The sequence below is a fragment of the Ursus maritimus genome, unplaced genomic scaffold (genome assembly GCF_017311325.1).
Source record: "Ursus maritimus isolate PB19 unplaced genomic scaffold, ASM1731132v1 scaffold_35, whole genome shotgun sequence".
NCBI classification, from domain to species: Eukaryota; Metazoa; Chordata; class Mammalia; order Carnivora; family Ursidae; genus Ursus; species Ursus maritimus.
In genome coordinates this window covers 23,997,642-24,024,030 of record NW_024426119.1, presented here as the reverse complement: position 1 = coordinate 24,024,030, position 26,389 = coordinate 23,997,642, and the positions used below count along the sequence as shown (strand labels likewise).

General features: G+C 38.7%; 1 protein-coding gene across 5 annotated transcripts in view; it reads right to left on the bottom strand.

The window, feature by feature from the left end:
* FAM227B (family with sequence similarity 227 member B) overlaps window positions 1-26,389 on the bottom strand; it is a 195,494-nt gene that overhangs the window by 13,447 nt on the left and 155,658 nt on the right. The window contains exon 13 of one of the 5 annotated variants that reach the window (XM_008705942.2): window positions 21,440-21,602. The exons of the other annotated variants lie outside the window; for them this stretch is intronic. Within the exon in view, the coding sequence (XP_008704164.1) occupies window positions 21,440-21,602 (163 nt within the window). The remainder of the gene's footprint in view (window positions 1-21,439; window positions 21,603-26,389) is intronic. 5 annotated transcript variants of the gene reach the window in all.

Here is a 26,389-nt window from a genome sequence, read left to right as displayed (position 1 = left end):
TCAGTCTGATGGTTTTTGGTAGACTTCTGCTAATGTCTGTTAATGAATATCCTAATTTTTATTCTCATCAGATACATAAAGTCATCAATTTTCCCCAACTGTAGAAAATTAGAGTACTTACAGCTTACAAATTATGAAGAATGGCTATATTTTATTCCTTGGGGATGTCTGTGGCAACATGTTTTCCAAATCCGCTGTCTGAACTGACCTCACGCTACTGCGTTTTCTCAGGCAACGCTACACGGAGTTTACACGGCAAGCCGCTGAACAGAGAAGGAGCCATTTGGGTACAAATAAAATAGTCCTGTTCTGAGACTTCCCAACAGCTGCGGTTGGCATACCACACACTAAAACCTGGAGACATCCGAAAGGCCTCAATTTAGACTCCGGGGGGCTTTGATCTCCCTTTAGAAACAGAGTAGTAGTGAAACAAGGGACCTTAGAAATTGCAGAGTCCGATTTGATTATAATATAGTTGAAGAAACTGAGGCTTCTAGGAAGGAAGTACCTTGCCTTGGAGAAGCTGGGAATGTGTGAGACTCCGAAAAAGATTGTCCCAGGGGCAAATTTTGCTTCTGTCTGCCAAAAGTACTGTTCTGGACGAAGCTGCAGGAGGCTTTGCTGTCCACCCCATATCCCTTAGATACGCTCCTCGGAGGATGTTTAGAATTGCTAGTGAGAGTACCAGGTTTAAGGCCTAAGTATCCATTTCACACCTAACGCTATTGTATAAGAAATAAAAGGAACCTAGGCAGCAAACAGCGGCCACAATCTCCTCCTTTATGCCCCAGAATTCATTTAATTCTTAATCCTAAAAACTAAATTCTTAAAATAACAGCATGGGGCCCAAACTGATCTTAGAACAGTTATCTTCTGCTTACCGTTTACCTTTGCTTACACTTCAAATATTTTACTGTCAGATTTGCAAGAGTGTCAAACATCCACAACACAGCCGTGTATCCAGAAATTTTTTAAAAAAGTTATTACTATGCCTTACCAATGGGAGACAGTGCCACTGTTAGAATGCCACCCAGATTCTATATGGCCTGGTACTACGTGGAAAATAGGGGTTTCAGTAAGTTTCATTATTTAATACATCATGAGAATACATTGTACCATAGTTGAGAAAATTGAGGGAATAAGGCTACCAGAAATACACAGATTTAATGGAAAGCATTCGACAAATCTGCTGGGGCTTTTACTAGGCACGGAGACACAGGGATGAGTAAGACATGGTGTTTGACTTACAGGAATAACGAGTAGGAACGGGAAATAACAACAGGCAGGTTTTCAAGTAGAAGACAGAAGGGCTATAACAAATAGGCATAAAGACTGTGAAAGTCTTGCATCCTGTTCTACTTTAGGGCAGAGGGTCTGAATTGGCAAGGGTGGGCCTCTGTGCTGCTACGGCAACTTCGGTAGGATTCTGCTGCGGAGGACACGATCTCCCGTCTGCCGCTGCTCAGCACCTTCGTGCGGGTACCAGCTGGCACGGAAGGGGTATCCAGGAGGTGTTCATTGTTCTTGGCCTCCTGAGCAAGCCTTCTTACCGTGTCCTGGTGTAGCTGAATCATAGGCTTCACCTACAGAAGCCTTGTCATCATCATAATTATTTTTTTGCTATATTGTTTAAGAAATCGGGGGAGTATGATGTAACTTCAAGGAAAATTTTCATTAACGTGGTTAACATAAATTTTGGTGTTTAGATGGTCGGCTCTAGTTATCTGGAAAATTCAGTTATGGCAACAGTTCACTCCCTGATAAGACGGAATAAACAAGTTGTTTGATTTATGGAGATTCCATGATTTTTATAATTTATGCCGTTGAACAGAGACAGCTCCAAGGGTTGTTTGGAAGGAATTTAGTCATCCCCATTATGTCCATCAACCCCTCCTCCAGTCACAAATCTATTGCAAATAAACATACAAACTGTGGATTTGCTTTGCAAATACAGCGCCTTGCTTGTAACTGGATTGAATATCTAAACCTCTCTTATAAAGATAGAAATTCTAGAGACCCTATTCCCCTGCGATGGGCCAAACTGGATTATTAGTAACAAAGCAGAAACAAATGCATGTGAGATAACCACCAAAGGAGCCAGTTTGTTTGTTCTTAAATATGCGCACTTCAGCTCTAAGCTAGGATAGGGTTTCTACTTTCGGAAATCCTGGAGCATTTCTCAGAATCACTCGGAGCCATAAACTGGCAGTGATTTTTATGGGGTGAATGCAAAGTAACAGTGAGGGTTTTGTCCACTCTCTTTGCCTGCCCACCTTCTAGGAGGAGATGTGGGTTAGGTGAACACAAAATTATAATCTAGTCAATTTTTATATTTGTTGAGATATTGCTTTTTAGTCTTAAATTCTTTTTTTTTTTTTTAAAGATTTTATTTATTTATTTGACAGAGAGAGACAGCCAGCTAGAGAGGGAACACAAGCAGGGGAGTGGGAGAGGAAGAAGCAGGCTCATAGCGGAGGAGCCTGATGTGGGGCTCGATCCCATAACGCCGGGATCACGCCCTGAGCCGAAGGCAGACGCTTAACCGCTGTGCCACCCAGGCGCCCCTTTAGTCTTAAATTCTAAGCACTCAAAAAGCTATGGCTTTTCCACCAGATTTTTTTTTAATTGACCAGTAACATATACAGCAAGAATATTCATTTTTTCAATGGTTGAAATCACTTAAAACTGTTTGAAAATGAAATTTTCTTCTCTTATTTAATATAAATTGAGCTTTACCACATTTATACTAAGTTAAAAAAAGCCAAAATCTTAACTCGTACTAACTCTCCAGGATGCAAATCCCTCCTGCTCCACAACCCCCTCCCCTTAATTTTCCACTGAGCCATGTTTATAATCTAAAATCCCAATTGTGGCTAAAAATTGATACAACCCACACCCTAGAACCTGATTACCTAAGGCACTAAAGTCTTCTATTTATTTCATTAGTTAGTTTAATAACAAGTTTGCTGGATTGTGGCTTGTGTCTTGTGCATTTTATTAAAAGGAAGGAAAAGAAAAACCCTAATGAGAACTTAAATGGAGGCTATGAGAAAAAAAGAAAAAAACTGCTGGATCTTACAAGCAATTTTGTAATTGTCTTTGGCTCAAGGTGGCTGCAAAATGCTTACAATACACGTACACATACTTAACTCATGTAAAACAAAAACCCCTTTGTTCCTCAAGTTCTTAAAAAAAAGTATGATGTGCATTTTCTACCCTACCCCCCCCCTTTTTTTTAACTTGGCCAACACTCTCAACTGGCAGGGTTTGTGAAAGGAGGAAACTTGGCAACCTACTCAACAAAGTTTAGAATAGCTTCAATTAAAAGTCATCTAAAAATAAAAATAAAACCTCCTTTTCTCTTCTGAGAGCAAAATTTAAATACTGGTATCGTTTATCCTACTATGTTCTTTGATGCTTTTCTGCTTATAAAGTGCTCTATTCAGTGAGTCAGATATATTTTTTTAAAATATAAAACCTGGTCCTTTAAGGAGTCCTTGGGAGCCTAGCAGGGGAGTTACAAGTTTCTTCTGGTAACTGACACAAACTATCATCAATGGGAATTAAGTAAAAGGGGTCCACGGATCAAATACCTGACCGCCAAAAGGCAATCACAGAATTTTATACAGATCTCGGTTATTTTAGAAATAAGTTTATAAGTTCTTGTTCTGGGGGCTTGTACAGAGAGTGGTAAGGTTTCTTCTACAGATTGAAGCCATGAGGAATGATGCAAAATTCTGCATGATGCTAAAAGTAGTTATCTCTGAGCAAAACCAAAAATTAAACAAAACTAGGATAAAAGGGGAAAAAATCCAACCAAAGAAAGAAAACTATGAGGGGAAATTAACTTTGTTGGTAATTTTGTTGGATGGATGAGTAATGAGTGGATGAATAAATAATATGTAATCTTAAGCCACTGAACTTCTAAAATTAGAAGGCTGCAAGTGGCAAGGCAAAAGAAAGTTCTGTGCGTGCTGGCTGTCTGATACCCCAAGGTGACATCTCAAGTTCTGTGAAGAGATTTAACTTGCCTTCTTACTCAAGACAGTGCTGGCCATAGAACATTTTTGTTACGGGGGAAACGTTCAGTATCGCGGTATCTAACAGTCACACACAGATAGTGAGCACCTGAAATGAGAGAGTGTAGCTGAAGAACTGTAGTTTTATTTATACTTAATTTTATTAATTAATTTTAAAAAATATTTATTTATCGGGGGGGGGGTCAGAGAGAAAGGGAGAATCTTGAGAGAGAACCTTGAGCAGACTTCCTGCTGAGCATGGAGCCTGACGTGGGGCTCGATCTCACAACCATGGAATCATGACCTGGTCCAAAACCAAGAGACGGATGCTTAACCAACTGAGCCCCCAGGTACCCCATTAATTTTATTAATTTAAATATAGGTTTAAATAGCCACACATGGCAAGTGGCTAACATACTGGACAGTGCGGTTCTAAAATTATGAAAAACAGAATAAATACCTAACTTCATGTACATATATCTATTTCTTTCAATCTTGCTCTAAATAGTATATACTATCACTTTATGTAATATTGTAAAATACTATTGAAGAGATCACATACTATTCTTGGTTTTCTTTTCTTTGTAATAATAATTTTTTATTATGTTATGTTAGTCACCATACAGCACATCCCTAGTTTTTGATGTAGTGTTCCATGATTCATTATTTGCGTATAACACCCAGTGCACCATGCAATACGTGCCCTCCTTACTACCCATCACCAGCCTATCCCAGTCCCCCACCCCCCTCCCCTCTGAAGCCCTCAGTTTGTTTCCCAGAGTCCACAGTCTCTCATGGTTCATTCCCCCTTCTGTTTACCCCCCCTTCCTTCTTCCCTTTCTTCTCCTACCGATCTTCCTACTTCTTATGTTCCATAAATGATGAAATCATATGATAATTGTCTTTCTCTGCTTGACTTATTTCGCTTAGCATGATCTCCTACAGTCCCGTCCATGTTGCTGCAAATGTTGTGTAATCATTCTTTCTGATGGCTGAGTAATATTCCATTGTATATATGGACCACAGCTTCTTAATCCAGTCATCTGTTGAAGGGCATCTATTCTTGGTTTTCTAACTATATGTTTATCTAGCCAAAACTACTCAGTTTGTTAACTCTTACTTGGAGAAGTTATCAAGGCGTAAGAACAGTGAGGAAAAGAAATCCATCCTTTATGGGCTAGTTCCACAAAACTGAGTATACAGAGTAAGAACCAATGGTCCAGCTTTGAAAATAAATTATCTTCAGAATGCCCCTGAGGGCGCTGTGACTTTTGCCTTTTCAGAGTCCATTTTCTCACCTTGATTAATTCTTGCACCTTTTGCCTTATATAATTCCTTATTTTCCTTTGTTTTTCTAAAAAGATTTTATGTATTTATTTGAGAGAGAGAGCATGAGCAGGGAGAGGGGCAGGGAGAGAGGGAGAAACAGGCTCCCCACTGAGCAGGGAGCCTGATGCGGGGCTCAATCCCAGGACCCTGGGATCATGACCTGAGCCAAAGGCAGACACTCAACAGACTGAGCCACCCAGGCGCCCCTGCCTTATATAATTCCCAAGACTTGGGCAACTTCTCTCTTATTTGCTTCAGGGTGAGTATGTCTTTTCCTTCCCTAACAGTACTCTCTAGGATATGGGAGCCAAAGACACAGTGAGCTGACTGGCCCCTTACCGTGACCCTTGATGGCTGTCAAATTGACATTGATAGGTGACTCTTTTGCTTCAGCACATTTCTATGCTTCTGGCTCCATTCTTTGACTCCATTTTCCCCAATTCTACTCCCCCCTTTCTTTTTCACCCTTCCGGTGGGATTTCCATAAGTCTTAATACTGGATTATGCAGACAGATAAATGGAATTGTAGAAAGGAAGCAGACTCACCTTCGGTGCTCATTCCATGGAAAAGAGCTACCTGGTGAACCTTCTTTCCATTTTCTTCCATCTAAGTCTCTGTTCAACATACCCTTGTTCAATACTTAAGTACGTCATTTATCGTTCAAATGTTGCTCTGATTGCTTCCACAATAAGCAAAAAATTACCCATTTCACTGAAGACTGCATACTTTTCCAGGCAAAGGAAGTATGCTCTCTTGGACATTTAAAGGTGTCATCTTTCTTACAGGCCACTGTGCTGTAGCTTTTAGACATTGAGGATGGGGAAGAACAGAAATTGTTCAGGTAAGCATGGGAGGAATGCTAGAAAAATGCTGTATCTTGGGTAAAGCCAACAAGCTTGTGGACAAGGTCATCCAGTAGACAATAAGTTACCTGACAGCAGAGATGACAGGCATCTCTTCAGCACCTAGCACAGCACCTCGCACATAGATTTTCTTGTTAAACAAGACATAAGGAACAGTCTGGGGTCTGGAACCAGGTAATGAAGGCATATTCAGGCAATGGGGCAGAATCAGACACTTAAGCAAGATCTGAAGTATCTGGAAAATCATAATTAGAACAGGCACACATCTAGAATCCAAAACAGGATTGGGGCAGGAGAGGAAAGCCGGACAAGGGGCAAGACAAGAGATAAATAGGTGAAAAGGAGAGACTGCTGATAGACACGTCCTAATCTACTGCACGTTTCCCTTAAAAGCACGTTGTCAAGGCCATTATGTATCAGTAGGCACTCACATGCTGCACAATTCTTATATAGATCACAAAATTTTGAGTTTTAAATGTCTTCTAGACAAAGCAAAAATGACTACCAGATATGGGACTGTTAGTCTAATTCAGCATTTAATCACTCATGGTAAAGTCCTTCCTTAGGAAGAAAGAACTATCTAGAAGAGTGGGAAAACATCTGGTCAATTCTGCCCAAGCTCTTGCAGCAGGAGTTCCAAATGAGACCCAAGGTACAACGCTGAATTTTTTAAAAATGTAATTCCCATACATTTTTTTTTTCTCTGCTTCAATTTCATGGACTACTGGGGATCTGGAAGAAAAACAGTGAACAATCAATGGATTGTTTTTGCTGTAATGGTGAGAACTGAAGCCAATATTGTTCCCCCTGTGTTAAGTAATACTGGGAAGAAACATACTATCCCAGGTGGGTCTTTTGGAAGCAGACTAAGAAATGAAGATCAGTGCGCAGAAGATTTATTAGGGAGTGCTCTTGAGATTAACATTTCTGGGTTGCCAGGGAAGGAAGTAAAACTGAGCAGAGAGAGAGCTTGAACTGTGATAATAGTCGCACTGGAAGTCTAAGCTGACCTATAGGGAGTTCCAAAGCTGGGATGACCCCTCAGAATTATTCTGAGTTGGGGTAGAAGGGGCCCCAACCTCAGCGACTAATATATTACATTAGTCAAAGGATGTGGGCTGCCTTTGAAAGGAGGCATGGTACAGTTATGTATTGCTGCATAACAAACAGCCCCAAACTCAGTGGCATAAAACAATAACTGCCATTTGTTATTATTATCTCAATAGTTTTGGGTGTTGACTGGGCTCAGCTCAGTGGCTTTTAGTTGGGGTCTCTCATGTAGTTGCAGTCCATCTCAAAGGCTTCCTCACATGTCTGGTGTTTGATTATGACTGTGGCTCAGCCTCAGCTCTGGCTGCTAGCTGGAGCATGGCCTCTCCATGTGGTCTGACTTCCTCCTCACAGAGCAGATGTTTCTGAGAGCATTCCAAGAGTAACGGCGGAGCATTACAGCAGAAGCTGTAAAGCCATTTATGACCTAGCTTCAGAAGTCACACTGCATTGGTTGAGGAAGATATAAATGTCTGCCCAAATACAGAAGGGCTACCTCTTGATGGGACAAGTGGCAAGGTCACATTGTAACAACAGCGTGTAGGAAGGAAGATACTGTTGGGGCCACTTAAAAAAATATATATAATCTGCCATAGGGCAGGACACTGAGTGAGGCCGCTATCATTAAATGGTGCAATCCTTGTAAGGTGTTAGCAACTGAGGGCTTTCTGCCATAGTAACCCCCCACAGCCTAAAAATAAGTCCCTTATTCTGGATGCAAACCTGGGCATTCAGAGCATCCACCATATATATTTTCCTGTTCCAGAACTTTTTCCTTTTCCGGCTTTATTGAGATGTAGTTAACGTGTAACATTGTGTAAGTTTAAAGTGTATGAATATGTTGATTTGATACACTTATGTGCTGGGAAATAATTACCATAGTACCATCAGTTAACAGCTCCATCACCTCACATGATTACCATTTCTTTTTTGTGGTAAGGATGTTTAAGATTTATTCTCTTAGCAACTTTGAAGTATATAATGCCATATGTTAATTATAATCACATTATACATTAGATATCCAGAACTTGTAACTGGAAGTTTGTACCCTTTGACCAGCATCTCCCTATCCCCCCCATCCTCCAGCCCCTTGCAACCATTATTCTACTTTCTGTTTCTATGAGTTCAGGTTTTTTTAGATTTCATATATAAGTAATATTATACACTACTTGTCTTTATCTGATTTCTTTCACTTAGCATGAAGTCCTCAAGGTCCATTCACGTTATTGCAAATGGTAAGATATCCTTCTTTCTTATGGCTGAATAATCCATTGTCTATATACCCATCTTCTTCATCCATTCATCCACTGATGGACACTTGATTGTTTCCTTATCTTGGCTATTGTGAATAAGGCTGCAATGAACACAGGACTACAGATATCTCTTTGAGATCCTGTTTTTGTCTCTTTTGGTTATATACCTAGAAGTAGGGTTTCTGGGTCATATGGTAGCTCTATACTTCACTTTTTAAAAAAGTTTTTATTTGAATTCCAGTTAACATACAGTGTAATATTAGTTTCAGGTGTACAATATAGTGATTCAACACTTCCAAACAACACCCAGTGCTCATCGCAAGTGCCCTCCATCATCCCCATCACCTATTTCACCCATCCCCCCACCCACCTCCCTTCTGGTAACCATCAGTTTCTTCTCACTAGTTGAGTCTGTTTCTTGGTTTGCCTCTCTCTTTTCCCTTTGCTCATTTGTTTGTTTCTTAAATTCCACATGAGTGAAATCATACGGTATTTGTCTATATTTAACTTTTTAAGGAACTTCCGTACTGTTTTTCATATTGGTTACAACAATTTATATTTCACCAACTGTGCATGAGAGTTTCCTTTTCTCCATATCCTAGCCAACACTTAATTGTAAAATTTTGTCATTTTGTTAATAGCCATTCTGACAGGTGTGAGGTGATATCTCACTGTGGTTTTGATTTGTATTTCCCTGATGATGAGTGATGTTGAGCACCTTTTCATGTACCTGTTGGCCATCAGTATGTCTTCTTTGGAAAACTGTCTATTCAGTTCCTATGCACATTTTTAATTGGATTTTTTTTTTTTACTATTGAGTCATATGAGTTTCTTATATATTTTTGATATTAACCCCTTACCATATATATGATATGAAAATATTTTCTCCTATTCTGTAGGTTGCCTTTTCATTTTGTTGATGGTTTCTTTTGCTGTGCGGAAGCTTTTCAGTTTAATATAGTCTGACGTAAGAATTTATGCTTTTTAGTTTGTGCTTTTGGTGTCATATCCAAAAAATTGTTACCAAGACCAACATCAAGGAGCATTTTCCCTATGTTTTCTTCCAGGAGTTTTACAAGTTCAAATCTTAAGTTTAAGTCTTTAATCTATCTTGAGTTAATTTTTGTGAGTGGTGTAAGATAAGGGTCCAATTCCATTCTTCTGCATGTGATTATCCACTTTTCCCAACACCATTTACCTTTCCCCCACTGACTATATTCTTGGCTCCCCTGTCAAATATTAGTTGACCATATATGTGAGGGTTTATTTCTGGGCTCTCTATTCTATTCCATTGGCCTATGGGTCTATTTTTATGCCATTAAAACACTGTATAAAAACAATATACATCCAATGTGTTATATATTTTCATATGCTTTCATGTTACTAATTATCATTCTTTAATTTCATCTTGAGGAATTCCTTTTAGCATTTCTTATAAGGCAAGACTAGTAGTGATGAACTCCCTCAACTTTGTCTGGGAAAGTCTCTGTCTCTCATTTCTAAAGGACAACTTTGCTGGATATTCTTGGCTGGCTTTTTCTTTCTTTCAGTACCTTGGATATATTACCCCACTCTCTCCTGGCCTATAAAATTTCTGCTGAGAAATACACTGACAGCCTTATGGAGGTTCCCTTGTAAGTGACTAGATTCCTTTCTCTTGCTGCTTTTAAGATTCTCTCTTTGTTTTTGATTTTTGACAGTTTTAAAATGATGTGTCTCGGAGAAGATCTCTTTAAGTTGAATTTGTTTGGTGACCAATGAGCTTCATGAACTTGGATATCCAAATCTCTCCCCAGATTTGGGAAGTTCTCAGCCATTTTTTCTTTAATTAATCTCCCTTTTTCCTTCTCTTGCTCTTCTTCTGGAACTCCATTAATTCTCAGATTATTTCTTTTGATAGTATCAAACAGAACAAGCAGGCTTTCTTCACTGTTCTTCTTTCTTCTTTGTTCTCCTCTGACTGGATAACTTTAAAATTCCTGTCTTCTACCTCACAGATTCTTTCTTTGCCTGATGCATTCTGTTATCGATGGTCTGTATTGCATTCTTCATTTCAATCATTATAATCTTCAGCTCTAGAATTTCTATTCAGTTCTTTTTTATGATTTCTATCTCTTTGTTAAACTTTGCATTTATTCATGTATTGTTTTTTTGATTTCATTGAATTATCTGTGTTTTCTTGTAGCTCACTGAGTTTCCTTAAAACAGCATTTTGAATTCTTTACCAGGTAAATCAAGATCTCCATGTCCTTGGGATTGGTTATTGGAGGATTATTGTGAGCTAATGATGATGTCATGCTTCCCTGATTCTTCATCTACCTTGAAATTTTTTGTTGCTGTCGTCACATTTCAATTAGCAGTCACCTCCTCTAGTCTTTGTTAACTTCCTTCAGGAAAGAAATACCTTCCATCAGCCCTGCTAGGGATTCTGAGGCTTTCTCAGACCTTCTATGGATACAGCCGCTCCATGTTTCTTGCTCCCCCTTGTGGCAGAATTCTTAAGCTTGTATGCCTTCTCTTGATCCTGTAGCATACCAGGGCAAGTGCTGACAGTCTTCCTTTTGTTTTCCCAAAGGTGGATTAAAGCTCGAGTTTGTGGTCTCTCCCTGAACCACAGATTTGGGCTGGCACAGGTTTTCTGTGTGTGCTCACCAGGCATCTGCCAAAGTTTGCTCTCACCACTGACATTTGGAGCATGCACAGGAAGCTGTCCACAGGGTGTGAGTGTGTGTGGGTAAGGCACAAGAGCACTGGGGGGTGGGGGGGGCAGGGGTGGTCTACCCATGGGCTGGTTGGGAAGATCTGTGGGTGATGTGTCCCCAGCAGTCTTCTTGATGGGAGTCTATGACAGTTAGTAGAATCTGTATCCCTTTAACGCCCTCTGAGAGTCCTAATCTGCCACTCTTCCAGTCTCTTCTTGTTCCCCAAGTCATGTAGCTTATGATTCAGTGATAAATGATAAATCGGGTAAGAGAAAAATGGGCTTTCTGGCAGCAACCCACACAATTAGGAAAGCTGAGTGCTTACTCACACGCTCTCACTTTCTCCCACGTGAGATATCATGGCGGAGAGGATCTCTCTTGGCCTTAAGCTGTGCCACCTTGGGGTAGGGGTGAACTCAAACTGTTCTTACCCTCTCCAGTGTGTCATATATGTGTGTGTGTGTGTGTGTAATTAAAACTAAATTAAGTAATTAAAACTAAATTAAAAACTTATTAAAAAATTTTTTTTCCTGTAATGCTGGAACTTCTCTACTGGAAAACTGGACTTCCACAAAGGCCCTCTTGTCCACAGGTGGTTGTCTGTGAGATGTCTTCCCAGGGTCCCCAGACTGTAGGGGGCCAGAGTTGGTTCAGAGGCCACTATGGGGCCTGCAGCCAGAACTGAGGTCTGTATGCCTATTACCTGATGCACAGCTGGGTAAGACTCCCCTTAGTTCTCTTGGTGAGTGGTGCTGCTCCCACAGTTCCCCATAAAGGCACTCTTATTTGCAGACAGATGTCTAACTGTTGTTGTTAAGAGGTGGTAGAAAAATGATTAACGAATGTCTTATTAAGCTGTTCCAAACAAAAAGTTTGGGGACTATGCATACTTTTTTTCATCCCTATATTTAATAATGCTGAGAATCAGAATGAAAATACCTTAGCTACTTGCTCCAGGAAATGCTTTCTCCTGAAAGAAAAGACTTTGAGCCCCAGTTACAGTAACTTGCTCATCAAAACTCACGTCAAGACCCTTGCTTCACTGGGCCCACCAAGCCAATTAAACACTGCCCAATCCCAAGTAATTCCCTGCCTTGCATAGCCTGACTCCAAGTCATCCAACTTAGGCCCTAAAACCCTATAAATATCATCGATGAATTTACCCATTATGAGCCACTACTAAAGTTCTTTTAAGTTGATATTCTGTCTTAGCTTTACTTGGTCAACTGGTTATTCTGGTGTCCTTTTAGGGAAGCTGACAGCTGAGAATGAGAATGCATACTCCAAAGAACCCCTTTCGACAGTGAGTTGACAAAATGAGAATGTTGTCATTTCAGGAAAAAAAAACTGAGCTGTTTACTAGTTTAGCCACTGACAGCATGGAAAGTCAAATTCCTCCAACAGAATCATAAATGTCAGGATTCAAGAAGACTTGAAATTTATCTAGTCCAATCCATCTGCTTGGTACAGATGGAGAAGAAGCTCAAATCTGGGCTCAAATTAGAGTAAATTTTAGAGATTCCTTCAGTGCAACCAAGGGTTTTGGGACTCCTCTCTACTCCCTTGTCTCCCTCCTTCGTTCTCTTCCTTTCCCCAACCTTGGAATACCTTGTCCCTGTTCTTCCACTTTACAGACAACTAGAGGAACGATCAGTCCTCCATCATGTTTTGGTGGAGTGTGTCTGTGTTGCCACAGGGTTTGAGGGCTGGGTGTTTTCAACAAATATGTATTTTTAAAAAACTTCCCATTCCAGGAAGCTAACATGTGGTTTCTATTATCTGAAAGGTCTCATTAAAAGATAATATTGTCATATCCACACCCCTAGTTTTGAAGCTAAAGGGAAGTGAGGGTTAAATTTTTAGGGTATAATCTCATAAATAATGGAACAAACTTTGTAGCAGTGTAGGCCTTCCTATCCATTTCACCCTGATAATTCTAGAAGGACTGAGGGAAAAAAGTATTTTATCTTATCTTTACTAGAAAAATAACTAGGTGGGAAGGTTCTGGATTAGAGGTTTTTTCGAACATTTGTCTTTTAGCTAATTTATTCCTTTGAAAATGTGATTACCAAATCCTTAGTATATGTTAATTACTTGAAATGCCAGTGACTTGAAATGAAAAATGTATTTGATAATAATTTTAGTAACAACTGGCAAGTTGTTATTTACATATTAAAGAGGAAAAAATCTATGTATGCACATGTGACAAAGATTATTGGAAATGTTTTTATAAATAAAAGTGAAAAGAAGTTGAACATGGCTCTAAAGAGTTTCCCACTGGATTCTTAGTGTGTGAAGATCAAGTGTTATACAGAGCTGATGACCTTTCTTGAATCTCAGCGTTTCTCCCTTTCCTTTTTTTTCCACTGTTGACTACTTGCTTCTCCCACATCACAGATAATTCACAACAGATGATTTCTTTGTACGGTTTTTATTTTTATGTTGGTTTAAGTCTTGCTATATCCCACATTATTTTCAATTGTAGATCCGCCCCTGGACAGTTTTTACATGTTAATAAGTTTGTCACATGTGAAGGTTGGAGCATGTCGTTGTAGTAACACAATGCACTCTTTATGATACTGCACTGAGTTCAGATTTTTTCTCTAAATTGCAACAAAATGTGAACCTTCTAAATTCATGTTAGAAATACAGATACTACAGTCTATTGACCTTTCTTTTTAACAGGACCCACACATAGATACAGCCTCTGGACATTCCTTTTTAATGGAATGAGACACAGACTACACCAACTACACCAACACTGTGTTCCTGAGTTTTCTTTATCTTGTAAAAAAATAATTTGTGTTTCACGTGGAAAAAAATATCAGACATTCAGGTATTTTTTTGTTAGTCTACTCCAGCACATTAAAGGATGAGGTGATGTATAAAAACACAGATGATGTGAGAAGGGAAAAGTAAGTGCTCCAAATATATGTTGCACGTGATTCTATACAATTTAAAGACACATTACATATTCAGTTCCGAAGTCCTTGAAGTAAAATTTTTTGTTGTTTTACTCCTAACTCTAATACTAAGTGATCAAGTTTAAAAAAATATTCAAAGATAGTTCATAAAAGATATTCAAATTTTCTAATAATTGTTTAATATACATTAGCAAAAAAGTTTATTATTTTCCTTATGGATGTACATTAAAAATCCTGTCAGAATCATGAGCACCCCGTGAAGTACAATTACATTTGTTCCCTTTCCTCCTCCTTTCCACAAGCATCTCCAGTCTTCTCAGTATTTATATATGAATTCTAAAACATTGACAAAAAAGCAATCTTCCCTCTCCTCTTATGACTTTGGCAAGTCACTCCAAATCAAAGGAAATATTACCTATAAGGTTAAATTTATTTTAAATGTATCTGTTTCACAAAACTCTGATTTAAAAATTGCATAGTGATCTGATATTGTTCTGTATTTGAGCTTAAGAAAGTATATCAGATGAACTTTATGTGGAAAACCCAAAAGACTCCACCCCCAAATTACTAGAACTCATACAACAATTCAGTAACATGGCGGGATACAAAATCAATGCACAGAAATCAGTTGCATTTCTCTACACTAACAATGAGACTGAAGAAAGAGAAATTAGGGAATTGATTCCATTTACAATAGCACCAAAAACCATAAGATATCTCGGAGAGAGGTAAAGCAACTACAGAACACCGATGAAAGACTCTGAAGAAGACACAAAAAGGGAAAAACATTTCATGCTCATGGATCGGAAGAATAAACATAGTTAAAATGTCTATGCTACCCAGAGCAATATACACTTTCAATGCCATCCTGATCAAAATACCAATGACATTTTTCAAAGCGCTGGAACAAACAATCCTAAAATTTGTGTGGAACCAGAAAAGACCCCGAATCACCAAGGAAATGTTGAAAAAGAAAAACAAGGGTGGGGAAATCACGTTGCCTGATTTCAAGCTGTACTACAAAGCTGTGATTACCAAGACAGCATGGTACTGGCACAAAAACAGACACACAGACCAATGGAACAGAATAGAGATTCCAGAAATGGACCCTCGACTCTATGGTCAACTAATCTTTGACAAAGCAGGAAAAAACATCCAATGGAAAAAAGACAGTCTCTTCAATAAATTGTGCTGGGAAAATTGGACAGCTATATACAGAAGAATGAAACTTGACCATTCTCTCACACCATACACAAAGATAAACTCCAAATGGATGAAAGACCTTGATGTGAGACAGGAATCCAACAAAATCATAGAGGAGAACATAGGCTGCAACCTCTTTGACACTGGCCACAGCAACTTCTTTCATGAGACGTCTCCAAATGCAAGGGAAACAAAAGCAAAAATGAACTTTTGGGACTTCATCAAGATAAAAATCTTCTGCACAGCAAAGGAAACAGTCAACAAAACAAAGAGGCAGCCCATGGAATGGGAGAAGATATTTGCAAATGACACTACAGATAAAAGGCTGGTATCCAAGATATATAAAGAACTTCTCAAACTCAATACCCAAGAAACAAATAATCAAATCAAAATACGGGCAGAAGACATGAACAGACACTTTTCCAATGAAGACATACGAATGGCTAATGGACACATGAAAAAATGTTCAACATCATTAGCCATCCAGGAAATTCAAATCAAAACCACATTGAAATACTATCTTACACCAGTTAGAATGGCAAAAATTGACAAGGCAAAAAACAAATGTTGGACAGGATGTGGAAAAAGGGGATCCCTCTTATACTGTTGGTGGGAATGCAAGTTGGTACAGCCACTTTGGAAAACAGTCTGGAGGTCCCTCAAAAAGTTAAAAATAGAGCTACCCTATGAACCAGCAATTGCACTACTGGGTATTTACCCTAAAGATACAGATGTAGTGAAAAGAAGGGCCATATCCATCCCAATGTTCATAGCAGCATTGTCCACAATAACCAAACGGTGGAAGGAGCCGAGATGCCCTTCAACAGACGAATGGATAAATAAGATGTGGTCCATATACACAATGGAATATTACTCAGCCATCAGAAAGAACGATTACCCAACATTTGCATCAACATGGATGTAACTGGAGGGAATTATGCTAAGGGAATTATTTGGATGGGACTGGAGGAGATTATGCTAAGTGAAATAAGTCAAGCAGAGAAAGACAATTATCATATGGCTTCATTCATTTGTGGAACATAAGTAATAGCAGGGAGATCATTAGGAGAAGGAAGGGAAAAATGAAGAGGGGGTAAACAGAGGGGGAAATGAACCACGAGAGACTATGGACTCCAGGGAAACAAACTGAGGGTTTTGGAGGGGAGGAGGGTACGGGGATGGTCTAGCCCGGTGAAGGGTATTAAGGAGGGCACATATTGCATGGAGTACTGGGTGTTATATGCAACAATGAATCATGGAACACTACCTCAAAAACTAATGATGTACTACTGTATGGTGACAACATATCAGAATAATAATAAAAAAGAAAGTATATCAGATGCAAATGGTGGGCATTCATCCTTTCTGATGGCTGAATACCCACCATTTGCATCAACATGGATGTAACTGGAGGGAATTATGCTAAGTGAAGTAAGAGAAAGTAAGTCAAGCAGAGAAAGACAATTATCATGGTTTCACTCATAATGTGGAACATAAGGAACAGCTCAAAGGACCACAGGGGAAGGGAGGGAAAACTGAATAAGAAGAAATCAGAAAGGGAGACAAACCATGAGAGACTCTGGACTCCAGAAAACAAACTGAGGGGTACAGAAGGGAGGGGGGTGGCAGGATGGGGTAAATGGGTGATGGCTATTAAGGAGGGCACGTGCTTTGATGAGCACTGGGTGTTATACACAACTAATGAATCGCTGAACACTACATCTGAAACTCATGATGTACTATATGTTGGCTAACTGAACGTAAAAAAAGAATGTTTTTTAAGATTAAGAAAATTAAGAATATGATTCTGTTGTTAGGTAGTATGTTTTTATAAATGTCAATCAAGTCAACCTGGTTGACAGCGCTACTTGAATTTCCTGTAGCCTTATTGATTTTCTGTCTGCTTGTTTTATCAATGATTAAAAGAAGAGTATTCAAATCTCCAAAAAAAAAAAAAAAAAAAAAAGAAAGAAAGTATATCAGAAAAATCTCTCAGTAAATAACTTACAGGATTTTGAACTATATTGTGCATGGTCATGCAATGTTACAGGTCTGGGGAAAAACTTATAAAGTAACTTAATACAGAATCAACTGTAGAAGTTTCAAATAACTATTCTAAAATATTAGGAACATCACCATGGCATCCTTTCTTTTTTGTCCTCTGTTGACTTCTCTGCCTCTTACCATCCTTGCCCCAAACCATAACTGTGATTATCCTTAGAAAACTAGAATATACTTTTATCTTCTTTCGGAACTACACAGTTCTCCCGGCTAGACAATTAAGTACCAGAGTGCGAGTGTATTGGCCATGAAACCAGACTACCAAGGATAGACTCCAAGTGCCATCACTTAGCAAGTTATGCTTCCTGTGCCTCAGTTTATTTATCTTAAAATAGAGACAATAATAGTATCTATCTCGGAAGTTGACATGAGAATGGAATGAATTAATAAATGTAAAGTACTTAAAAGAGTGCTTGGTACACAGTAACTGTTCATTAAATTTGTTAAAACATCATTTTGATATGACTACAAAGATGAACTTTGTACCAGTAACTCCCAAATTTCTATCCCTATCCCTGTCCTTCAGTTTTCTTAACTTTAATGTCAATTTTCTTGAAAAATAAAATGAAATTTGACCTTATCTTCATATAAAACCATACTATACTCACCCATCAGACATTTATTGAACATGTATTGTATGCTAGATACTTTTTTCCCATGTCAGGGATACAGAGGCAAACGATTCTTTGTTCTCTACTGAGTGAGAAAAACAAGTGAACTTTACACTACAATGTGATAAATATTTGAATTTGTTGAAGAGATTCATCTACATCAGACTTTTGCTCAAACATTGTTGAGTTACCTATTGATTACCAAGATTTATTTCCTCGTGGATTGTTAGACTAAAGGTCTCAATTTCTTACTGGCTGTTGGCTGGAGGCGTTCCTCATTTCCCCACCATGTGGGCTTCCCCACACAGCAGCTCACAACATGGTAGCTGGCCCCCCCCTCGCCCCGCCCCGCCTCAGGGCTCTGAGTGGGTGAGCAAGAGAGTTCAGGCAGGACTGAGGTCAGTCTTTTTGCAAATGAATCTGAGAAGTGATATACCATTATGTTAGCCATATCCCATTTGTTAGACGGAAGTGATAGGTTCAGCCCACACTCAATGGAAGGGAATTGAATTATGACACCAGAAGGTGGGGATCATTGGGGCCCATCTTAGAGTCTGCCTACGTCAAAAATAATGAGTTATGTTTATCTTTCTGTTATTATTTATCTCCTTCTCTGCCTTCTCTACTTTCTTTGTACTCCCTCACTCTGCATAGATGTACTCACTGTAAAGTATTATCTTTCCACTTCAGGAAAGCTACAGGACTCCAATAAGCTCATGGAAAACTATTAAAAATGTTCTATATTCTGAATGGCTTCAAAGTAAAATTTGAGTGAGAGAGAGAAAAATTCAATGATTGTAGAATCATTGCATATAAGTATGGGAAGTCTGGACAGAAATTCCATGAGCAGCTATCATTATTTTGGAGAAAACATTACTGGGCTCGGCCACCAGCCATTCGTATCACACTCAGAATTCTAGCCTAGATCACCATGTCAGGAAAGCAGGCATAGCTCAGAAAATGGTGGAAGATTCTGGTGCTCTCTCTGCTGCATGAATCACCTGGGAAATCATTACTCTTTGTGCTTTGGTTTCCTTATGCGTAAAGTGGCTGTGATACGCCCACTGCTGCAGGACTGCGGTCATTTCTGTGATAATACACAGGGGGTTCAATACCTGCTTTGAGAAGTTGCCATGTGCTGATGGAAACGAAGAATCATGTTCATTTTGTTCATCATTAGGTCTAGGGATATTTTTTCTTATTGGGGTCATTACATTTTACAAGCTCAAAAAGCACCACAGAAAGCTCCATTTACTTTCCAAAGGGTGATTTCTCTCACATAGTTATGGAATGAGATGCTCTCTTAATAGGTTTCATGCTTTAGATATCCATTTCCTCCTCTCCCCACCCCTACACATGCTCACACTCTCCCTACATTCTCAGTAAATGACTGGTACAAAGCCTCGCATAGCCATTGGACAAATCCATGCCTATCAGAAATGTAAACACAAAGACTAACATTTTTATAATTATAATTAAAATTACTTAAAAGCAATTTATTATGAATGGTTCTACAGCCTTTCAAATTTCACTTCTAAACATTTAAAATTTTTGTTTTGGACTAACCCAAGGTTGATGATAATCCTTGGATCATTACTTAATTTACAAGTCCCTGAACAGACTGATTTAGCCCTGGAGTTTGCCTTTCTCCTTTTGTTTCAGAGCTATCCAAGTTAATTCCATGTACATATGGTTAGTGAGGCACTGGAGGTTGTCTTGACTGACATGTGGGAGAGGAAGTGTCCTAGAAAGAGTCCTGAGACTCTGGTAGAGCAGATTTTGATCATATATCCCATGAGTAAAAGCTATGTGAGCATACTTCCATATAGGTATAATTTTAAATTTATGAATTATGTAATATCGATCTGTATTAATCTATTATACATATTATAAAAGATGCAGTCTATAAATAGAAAACAGTGAGATAAAATATTTTAAAAAATAAAATTTAATATTACATTTATTAATGGCATACTAAGTCTTTTATCCTCAATTGTAGAGAATTGATAGCTACATAGTTGGTTTATAAATGCCTTGCAAATTAAACTGGCATTATACAATCATTTGCTGATACTGAAAAGCATAACATATACTTAGTGCTTGATTGTTTATAATAATTATGTATATCCACATTTCAAATAGTCATTTTGAAAGTTATTGTTTTTTTAGCCTACATCTTGGCAGAATTGATTGGTTTGTCATTTATTTCATTTCGTTTCCTTTTCTTGAGACAGAAAAAGGGGTGGGGGAAATAGGGGCAGAGGGAGAGGGAAAGAATCTTAAGCAGGCCCCATACCCAGTGCAGAGCCTATCGCAGGGCTCAATCCCATGACCCTGAGATCATAACCTGAGGGGAAATCAAGATGACTTGAGCTGAAAATCAAGAGTCTGACACTTAACTGACTGAGCCACCCAGGTGCCCCATTAATTTCATTTCTTAGCGGGCCGAGAAGGATCTCCTTCAAGGAGTAGGAGAAAAATCATTATGGCATTTTCCTTATTTTTAAAAAAATATTATCATCAATCTAAAGTTTCTTTCCAAGAGCCTTTTAAAGCTACTGGTCCACTTGTGAGTATTACCTTAGTTAAACCAGATGATGTAATCTATAAATCTGCTTACCCAAAATCTGTTACCTAAATCTGTTTACCCAAGGAAAACAGCAACACATGATACCCAGAAAACAACACAAGAGCAAAGATACCATCATTATCCTTCAGCTGAGTGAAGAAGGTACTCACTTACTAAATATTAGTAAAGTTTAAGTTTTTTTGTCTTTAAAGATAGAAATAGATATAAATAAGAGTTTTGATATATACATATATTTTTCTATCCAGAGCTGTATCCACTTCAGTTTGGAGACCAGGATCCTAGATCCCTTTGGGGTTTATCCAAGGGCCCAGTGGGGGCTGGGCTGGCATGGGTTATGCGGAGGGGGTAGACGAGTAGAAGCGTACAGAACTCTGGGCCCCTCACCCCTGCTGCAATGAAAGAGCTCCAATTTCATTTCTATTATATTTTACATAATTAACCTTTCTGACAAATTTTCATCGGAAAAAAGAATTACACAGCTAAAACATGTTTGAAACTTTCCTCTGGAGAAGCCTAGAAGCCCATGCTCCACAGTCTGACAAGTGCTTTAAACTGAACCCTGAACAGTAAAAGTCTTTTACTAAAGAGCTACGTATACCAGTTCCCGGGTTTTATGTTTTTTAACTTCTCTTGCATGCAAAATCACACGCTTAGACCTAAAAGAGAAAATACTTTAGCTAAACATGCTGTGAAAGTTTTGAATATAAGTAAATGCTAAGTAAAAAAACACTGGTTAAAAAATGCATTAAACTTTTTTCTTGATTGTGACATTTAGTAAAAAGTTTTGAACATTTTAGAAATAGATCACATTAAAGCAAAGCTTAAAAAAGGATATGGTTCTCGCAATATTTCAGTAAGTTTGATCTTGGTTTGTCTAGGGGCTTTGGAAATACCAGCTAACTCATGCATCTTAAGGTAATATAAAATCAGTGGACTCTGACCTCCAAAATTGAAGAGCACACGGTTAAACTCTGGACCAGGGCTAATATAATGGGACTGTAAAGGGAAGAAAAAAAATCAAGTAAATTATTACTTTTATGTGTTTTTAAAGAACTGTAAATAAATATAACTGCATTGTAACTATAAATAAAGTTACTCTCTGGTATATTAAAATAAATAAAAAGAAACTCTTATAGCATCTTTTTAAAAAATATATTATTTACTTTAGAGAGAGAGAGAGAGCGCACAAGCGGGAGGGGCAGAGAGAGAGAAGGAGACAGAATCCCAAGCAGGCTCCCTGCTGAGTGGGGAGCCCCACAGGGGGGCTCCATCTCAGGACCCCGAGATCATGACTTGAGCCAAAATCAAGAGTCAGATGCTTAACTGACTGAGCCACCCAGGCACCCCAAGCATCTTCTTAATTAAAGAAATTTACTACAGTATGAATCTATGAGTTCATGCAGTAAGGCCCTTCTGGCGTTCTTATTTATCAGCTCGATAGATAGGTCAATAGAGATTATTCTGTCTGTAGAACAGAAAGAAAAAAGAAAGAAGAAAATGAACAGAGCTCCAGAAAAAGGGACAGGAAAAAATGTGAAGAAAAACATGACCAAAACCTCCAAACATTTGTGGAAAACATATCCAAGAAGCTTAACTCCAAGTAGAAAAATACTCACCTAGACATATCATACTCAAAGTGTTGAAAGACCAAAACAAAAAGAAAAATCTCAAAAGCAGCAAGAGAAAAACAACATATACGAGAACCCCAATAGGATTAAAAGCTGAATTTTTATCAGAACAAAGGAAGCCAGAAGGCAGGTGGATAATGTAACCAAAGTGCTGATGGAAAAACTGTCAACCATGAATTCTCTCTCAGGGAAAGTGACCATGAATAGAATTGTTCCAAGATTCTATTACTGACTTCTTGTGGGATACAAGGTCAGTATAGCAACTACTCATATATTAAGTCTTTCCTCTATTTTTGTAATGTGTGGATGAGAGATTTATTATTTCCACTTCCTGTGAGGAAATAAAATTTTATTCTCATTTGCTTTTACTGATACATAAAAGTTCTCTTTGTGTTTCTTTTTCATTGCTTTCCTTCAGAAATGCTGCATAATTATTTTGAACAGTAGAACTATCATAATCCAAAGCAATTCTTTGATGGTGAAAACTCAATGTCAAAATCAGACATATTTTCTATTATGTAAATAATTTACTCCATCTCAATCTTCCATGAAAATTCATATTAGGTTATATCTAGCCTGATCTTTTTTTCCTCTTTTCTCTTTAAAAAAAGTTTTTTATTTAAATTCAATTTAATTAACATATACTGTATTATTAGTTTGAAAGGCAGAATTTAGTGATTCATCCCCGTTGCATACAACATCCAGTGCTCATAACAAGTGCCCTCCTTAATGCCCATCACCTAGTTACCCCATCGCCCCTCCCACCTCCCCTCCAGCAACCCTGTTTATTTCCTATAGTCTTATGATTTGCCTCCCTCTCTGTTTTCCTCTTATTTTATTTTTCCTTCCTTTCCCCTATGTTCATCTGTTTTGTTTCTTAAATTCCACATATGAGTGAAATCACATGGTATTTGTCTTTCTCTGACTGGCTTATTTCACTTAGCATAATACACTCTAGTTCTATCCACGTCACTGCAGATGGCAAGATTTCATTCTTTTTGATGGCTGAATAATCTTTAAATTGCATGCAAAACCAGATCAAGCTTTTTCTAGATTAAAAGGAAATACTGCCTGTCTAGAAAGATGTTTTATGACCCTTCTGGCTTCTGCCTTGGCTATTGTTAGACAGAACCTACATTTCTGTTATTTTTCTGCAATTATCCATTTTTTAAAATAGGAAAACCTCAGTTAATACCTGCTCCTTCCTCTATAATGGCCCCTGATTTTTAAAGGGTAGTTCAACGTGACAAGAGCAGAACTATGTGTTAAATGCATATCCAGTGTTTGGTGAAGCCTTAGCCATTTTACTAGATACTTTAAAGTGGAAGGTTTGAAGTTGCCCAAATAACTCTTGCTAGAGATATTCCAAATACCCAAAACAATTAGCAGAAGCTCTATTGCTTCCATCTACCCCACAAAAGACAATGGCAGAATATTATCAGAAAACTTAAAGATTCCATGAAACAAGACTTTCATAGCCAAGAGTCAACCTGGTACTAAATTTGAGAACCAAGCAATCCTATAAACTTTGGAAGCATCACAAGAGATGAGCTAGAAAGTCCAAGGGATGATTTTCGTGTTTAATTTTTTTGGTTAATTTATTAAAGGATAATTGCTGACGCTGACTAGAAAGCGAAACTTTGATTTTTGAGGTTTGCATGTGCGTCCTGCCAATGCTCATAATGGCACTGGGCAGCCACAGGCACCCATTCAGCATCTGGACAACCACCGTGCTCAGAAAATTCTTTATGTCGAACTGAAAACAGTCTTCCCATAGCTTTCACTTATGGGTAAACATAAAAACTTTGTGGTCTGTATCGCTAAAAGAAATTTTTGAGCCACACAGAAGAAGCCTAATTCTGCTTTCCTAGAGTAGCTCTCCACATACCTGAAAACAGTTATTATGGCCACCAGAGTCTTTTCTAGTGGAAATGCCTTTAAATATTTTGGCGATTGCTCAAAAAATATGGTTTCAAAGCCCTTCATCATCTTGATTATTTTCTATTCAGAACATTTCTGTTTGTCTACACCCTTTCACAATGTGGAGCGCCAAAATGAACATAATATACAATTGTTTAATCAGCATAGAGTAGATCTCACATGTCTGTTTAAATAGCTCAACAACGCAGTAGATTTGGGGGCCAACAACATTCTCTGTTGATACATACAGAGCTTACTATAAAAGACAATTCCCAAATCTTTTCAGATGCCTCTAACCATGGCTTTATTATCCTATACTTGTGCAGCCGTAATTTTGGACCTTAATGCTTTTTCCATAATAAAAGTTTATCTTCTAAGATACTTGATAGCCAGGCCTCGATTGTTGTAAACTTTTGATCATCCAATGTATTTGTAGTTTTTCCAAGGTTTATGACATCTACATATCTAATGAAAATGGCAACCATATTTTTATCCAAGTTGTTGATAAAAATAATCTACATAGGACAGGGCCAGTGATGTGATGCATTACCAAAAATGTATCTGCAATTTGCTTTCCATCTTTTAACAGTGCCATCTGAAAAAGGTTGTTCAGTCAGTTATAAATCCACCTGTCCATATTTCTTCAATTTGTAAACAGGATATAAAGGGCCATTTTTAGTGAGTGCTGAAGATCAGATATACAATTTCTATTACATTTCCTGATTTCTAAATCCAGCAATATTGTACATGCCCCTTGCCCCCAATGGTGTGATATCATCATTGATCACAAATTGACTTCTAGAGATCACTAGTTTCTATTTTAAGTACTTACAAACCATCCTTGGAAGCACTGTAAATGCTGGAAAACATTCTATATGTCTGTATTATTAAAGATCAGGAAATATATAAATACTGACTTCAGAAAGTGGTTTTTATATAGGCATAACATAAAATTTATGGTCAGACTTGAATAGATAATTCAGACAAAATTTTAGCAATAAAGACTGCAACAAATTTAAAACCTAATTGTCTTAACAAGAGATAAAATTCAGAATATCAAGCCAGTAACCTCATCAAATCTTGGCTAAAGCAACACAAGATGGAAAAGTCAATAACGATCTCTAATAGGGAGGCACCATCAGAAACATGGAAAAACTAAGTAACTGAAACTTATCAGTAATAGTATCTACATATGGCTAGTTATCCCAGGCTCATGGCTTAAGAGATAGGGACAGGTCAGCCATTGATGAAAACACTTATGAAGTTTTCCCTGCAACCTTGACTAGAACTTATTGAGATCAGAGCCATGTTTGTTTATCAACCCAAGGACAAGCAGTGCCAGAAGTGTGAGAAAAGATGAATGCTATGTTTTTTTTTTTCTTTAGAGATGAGGATATTAAAAAAAAAAGACTTTTTAGCATTAAGATTATCCTCTCCAATAAATCACTTTTGATCATTAAATTCTTCTAAAATATATGTCAGAAATATAATAATGGGTTTGGAGTTAAGATGGCGGAGGAGTAGGGGACCCCTTTTTCAGCCGGTCCCCTGAGTCGAGTTGGATAGGTACCAGACCATCCTGAACATCCACGGAATCAGCCTGAGATGCAGGAAGATACACCTGGATCTCTACAAATGAACATCTCCAGCGCTGAGTATTGAGGTACGAAGCGGGGAGCCGTGAAACCAAGCACAGATATCGGAAGATAAACGGAAGGGGGAGGGAGCCGCCACATTCGGGCAACGGGAAGCGGTAGCCACCTGCACGGGGGAGCAGGCGGACTCGGGGACGGCACCCGCGAGAGAGCGGACTGAGACCGTGAGCCGGGAGCGCGCGCCACCAGACTTCTCACGGAACTCCGGAATCCTGGTGTGCTCACGGGATCCAGACTGAGACAGGGAGATCCGGGAGCACGGGGGCGGCTGGCGGTGTTAGAAACACAAAGGACAGAGACGGCAGGCCCTGGAAGTGAGGGCTGGGACGCCGGGTGTGGGGTGCACATTCCGGGACGCTGCAGGGTTGAGCAGCACCAACAGAAACAGAGTTAAAGTGGCCAGAACATCAGTGGAGAACGGTCCGCGATCCCTCTGTTCTGAGACAGAGGCTGAGATTCGGCCGCTGCTGCTCTGACTCTCAGAAGAGGCACAGCAAACCGCCAGGGAAAGCTGCCAGAGAACAAAAGCCTGGAAGTACCGGCTCACAGTGTACCCATCCCCATCACCCCTCCCAGGGGA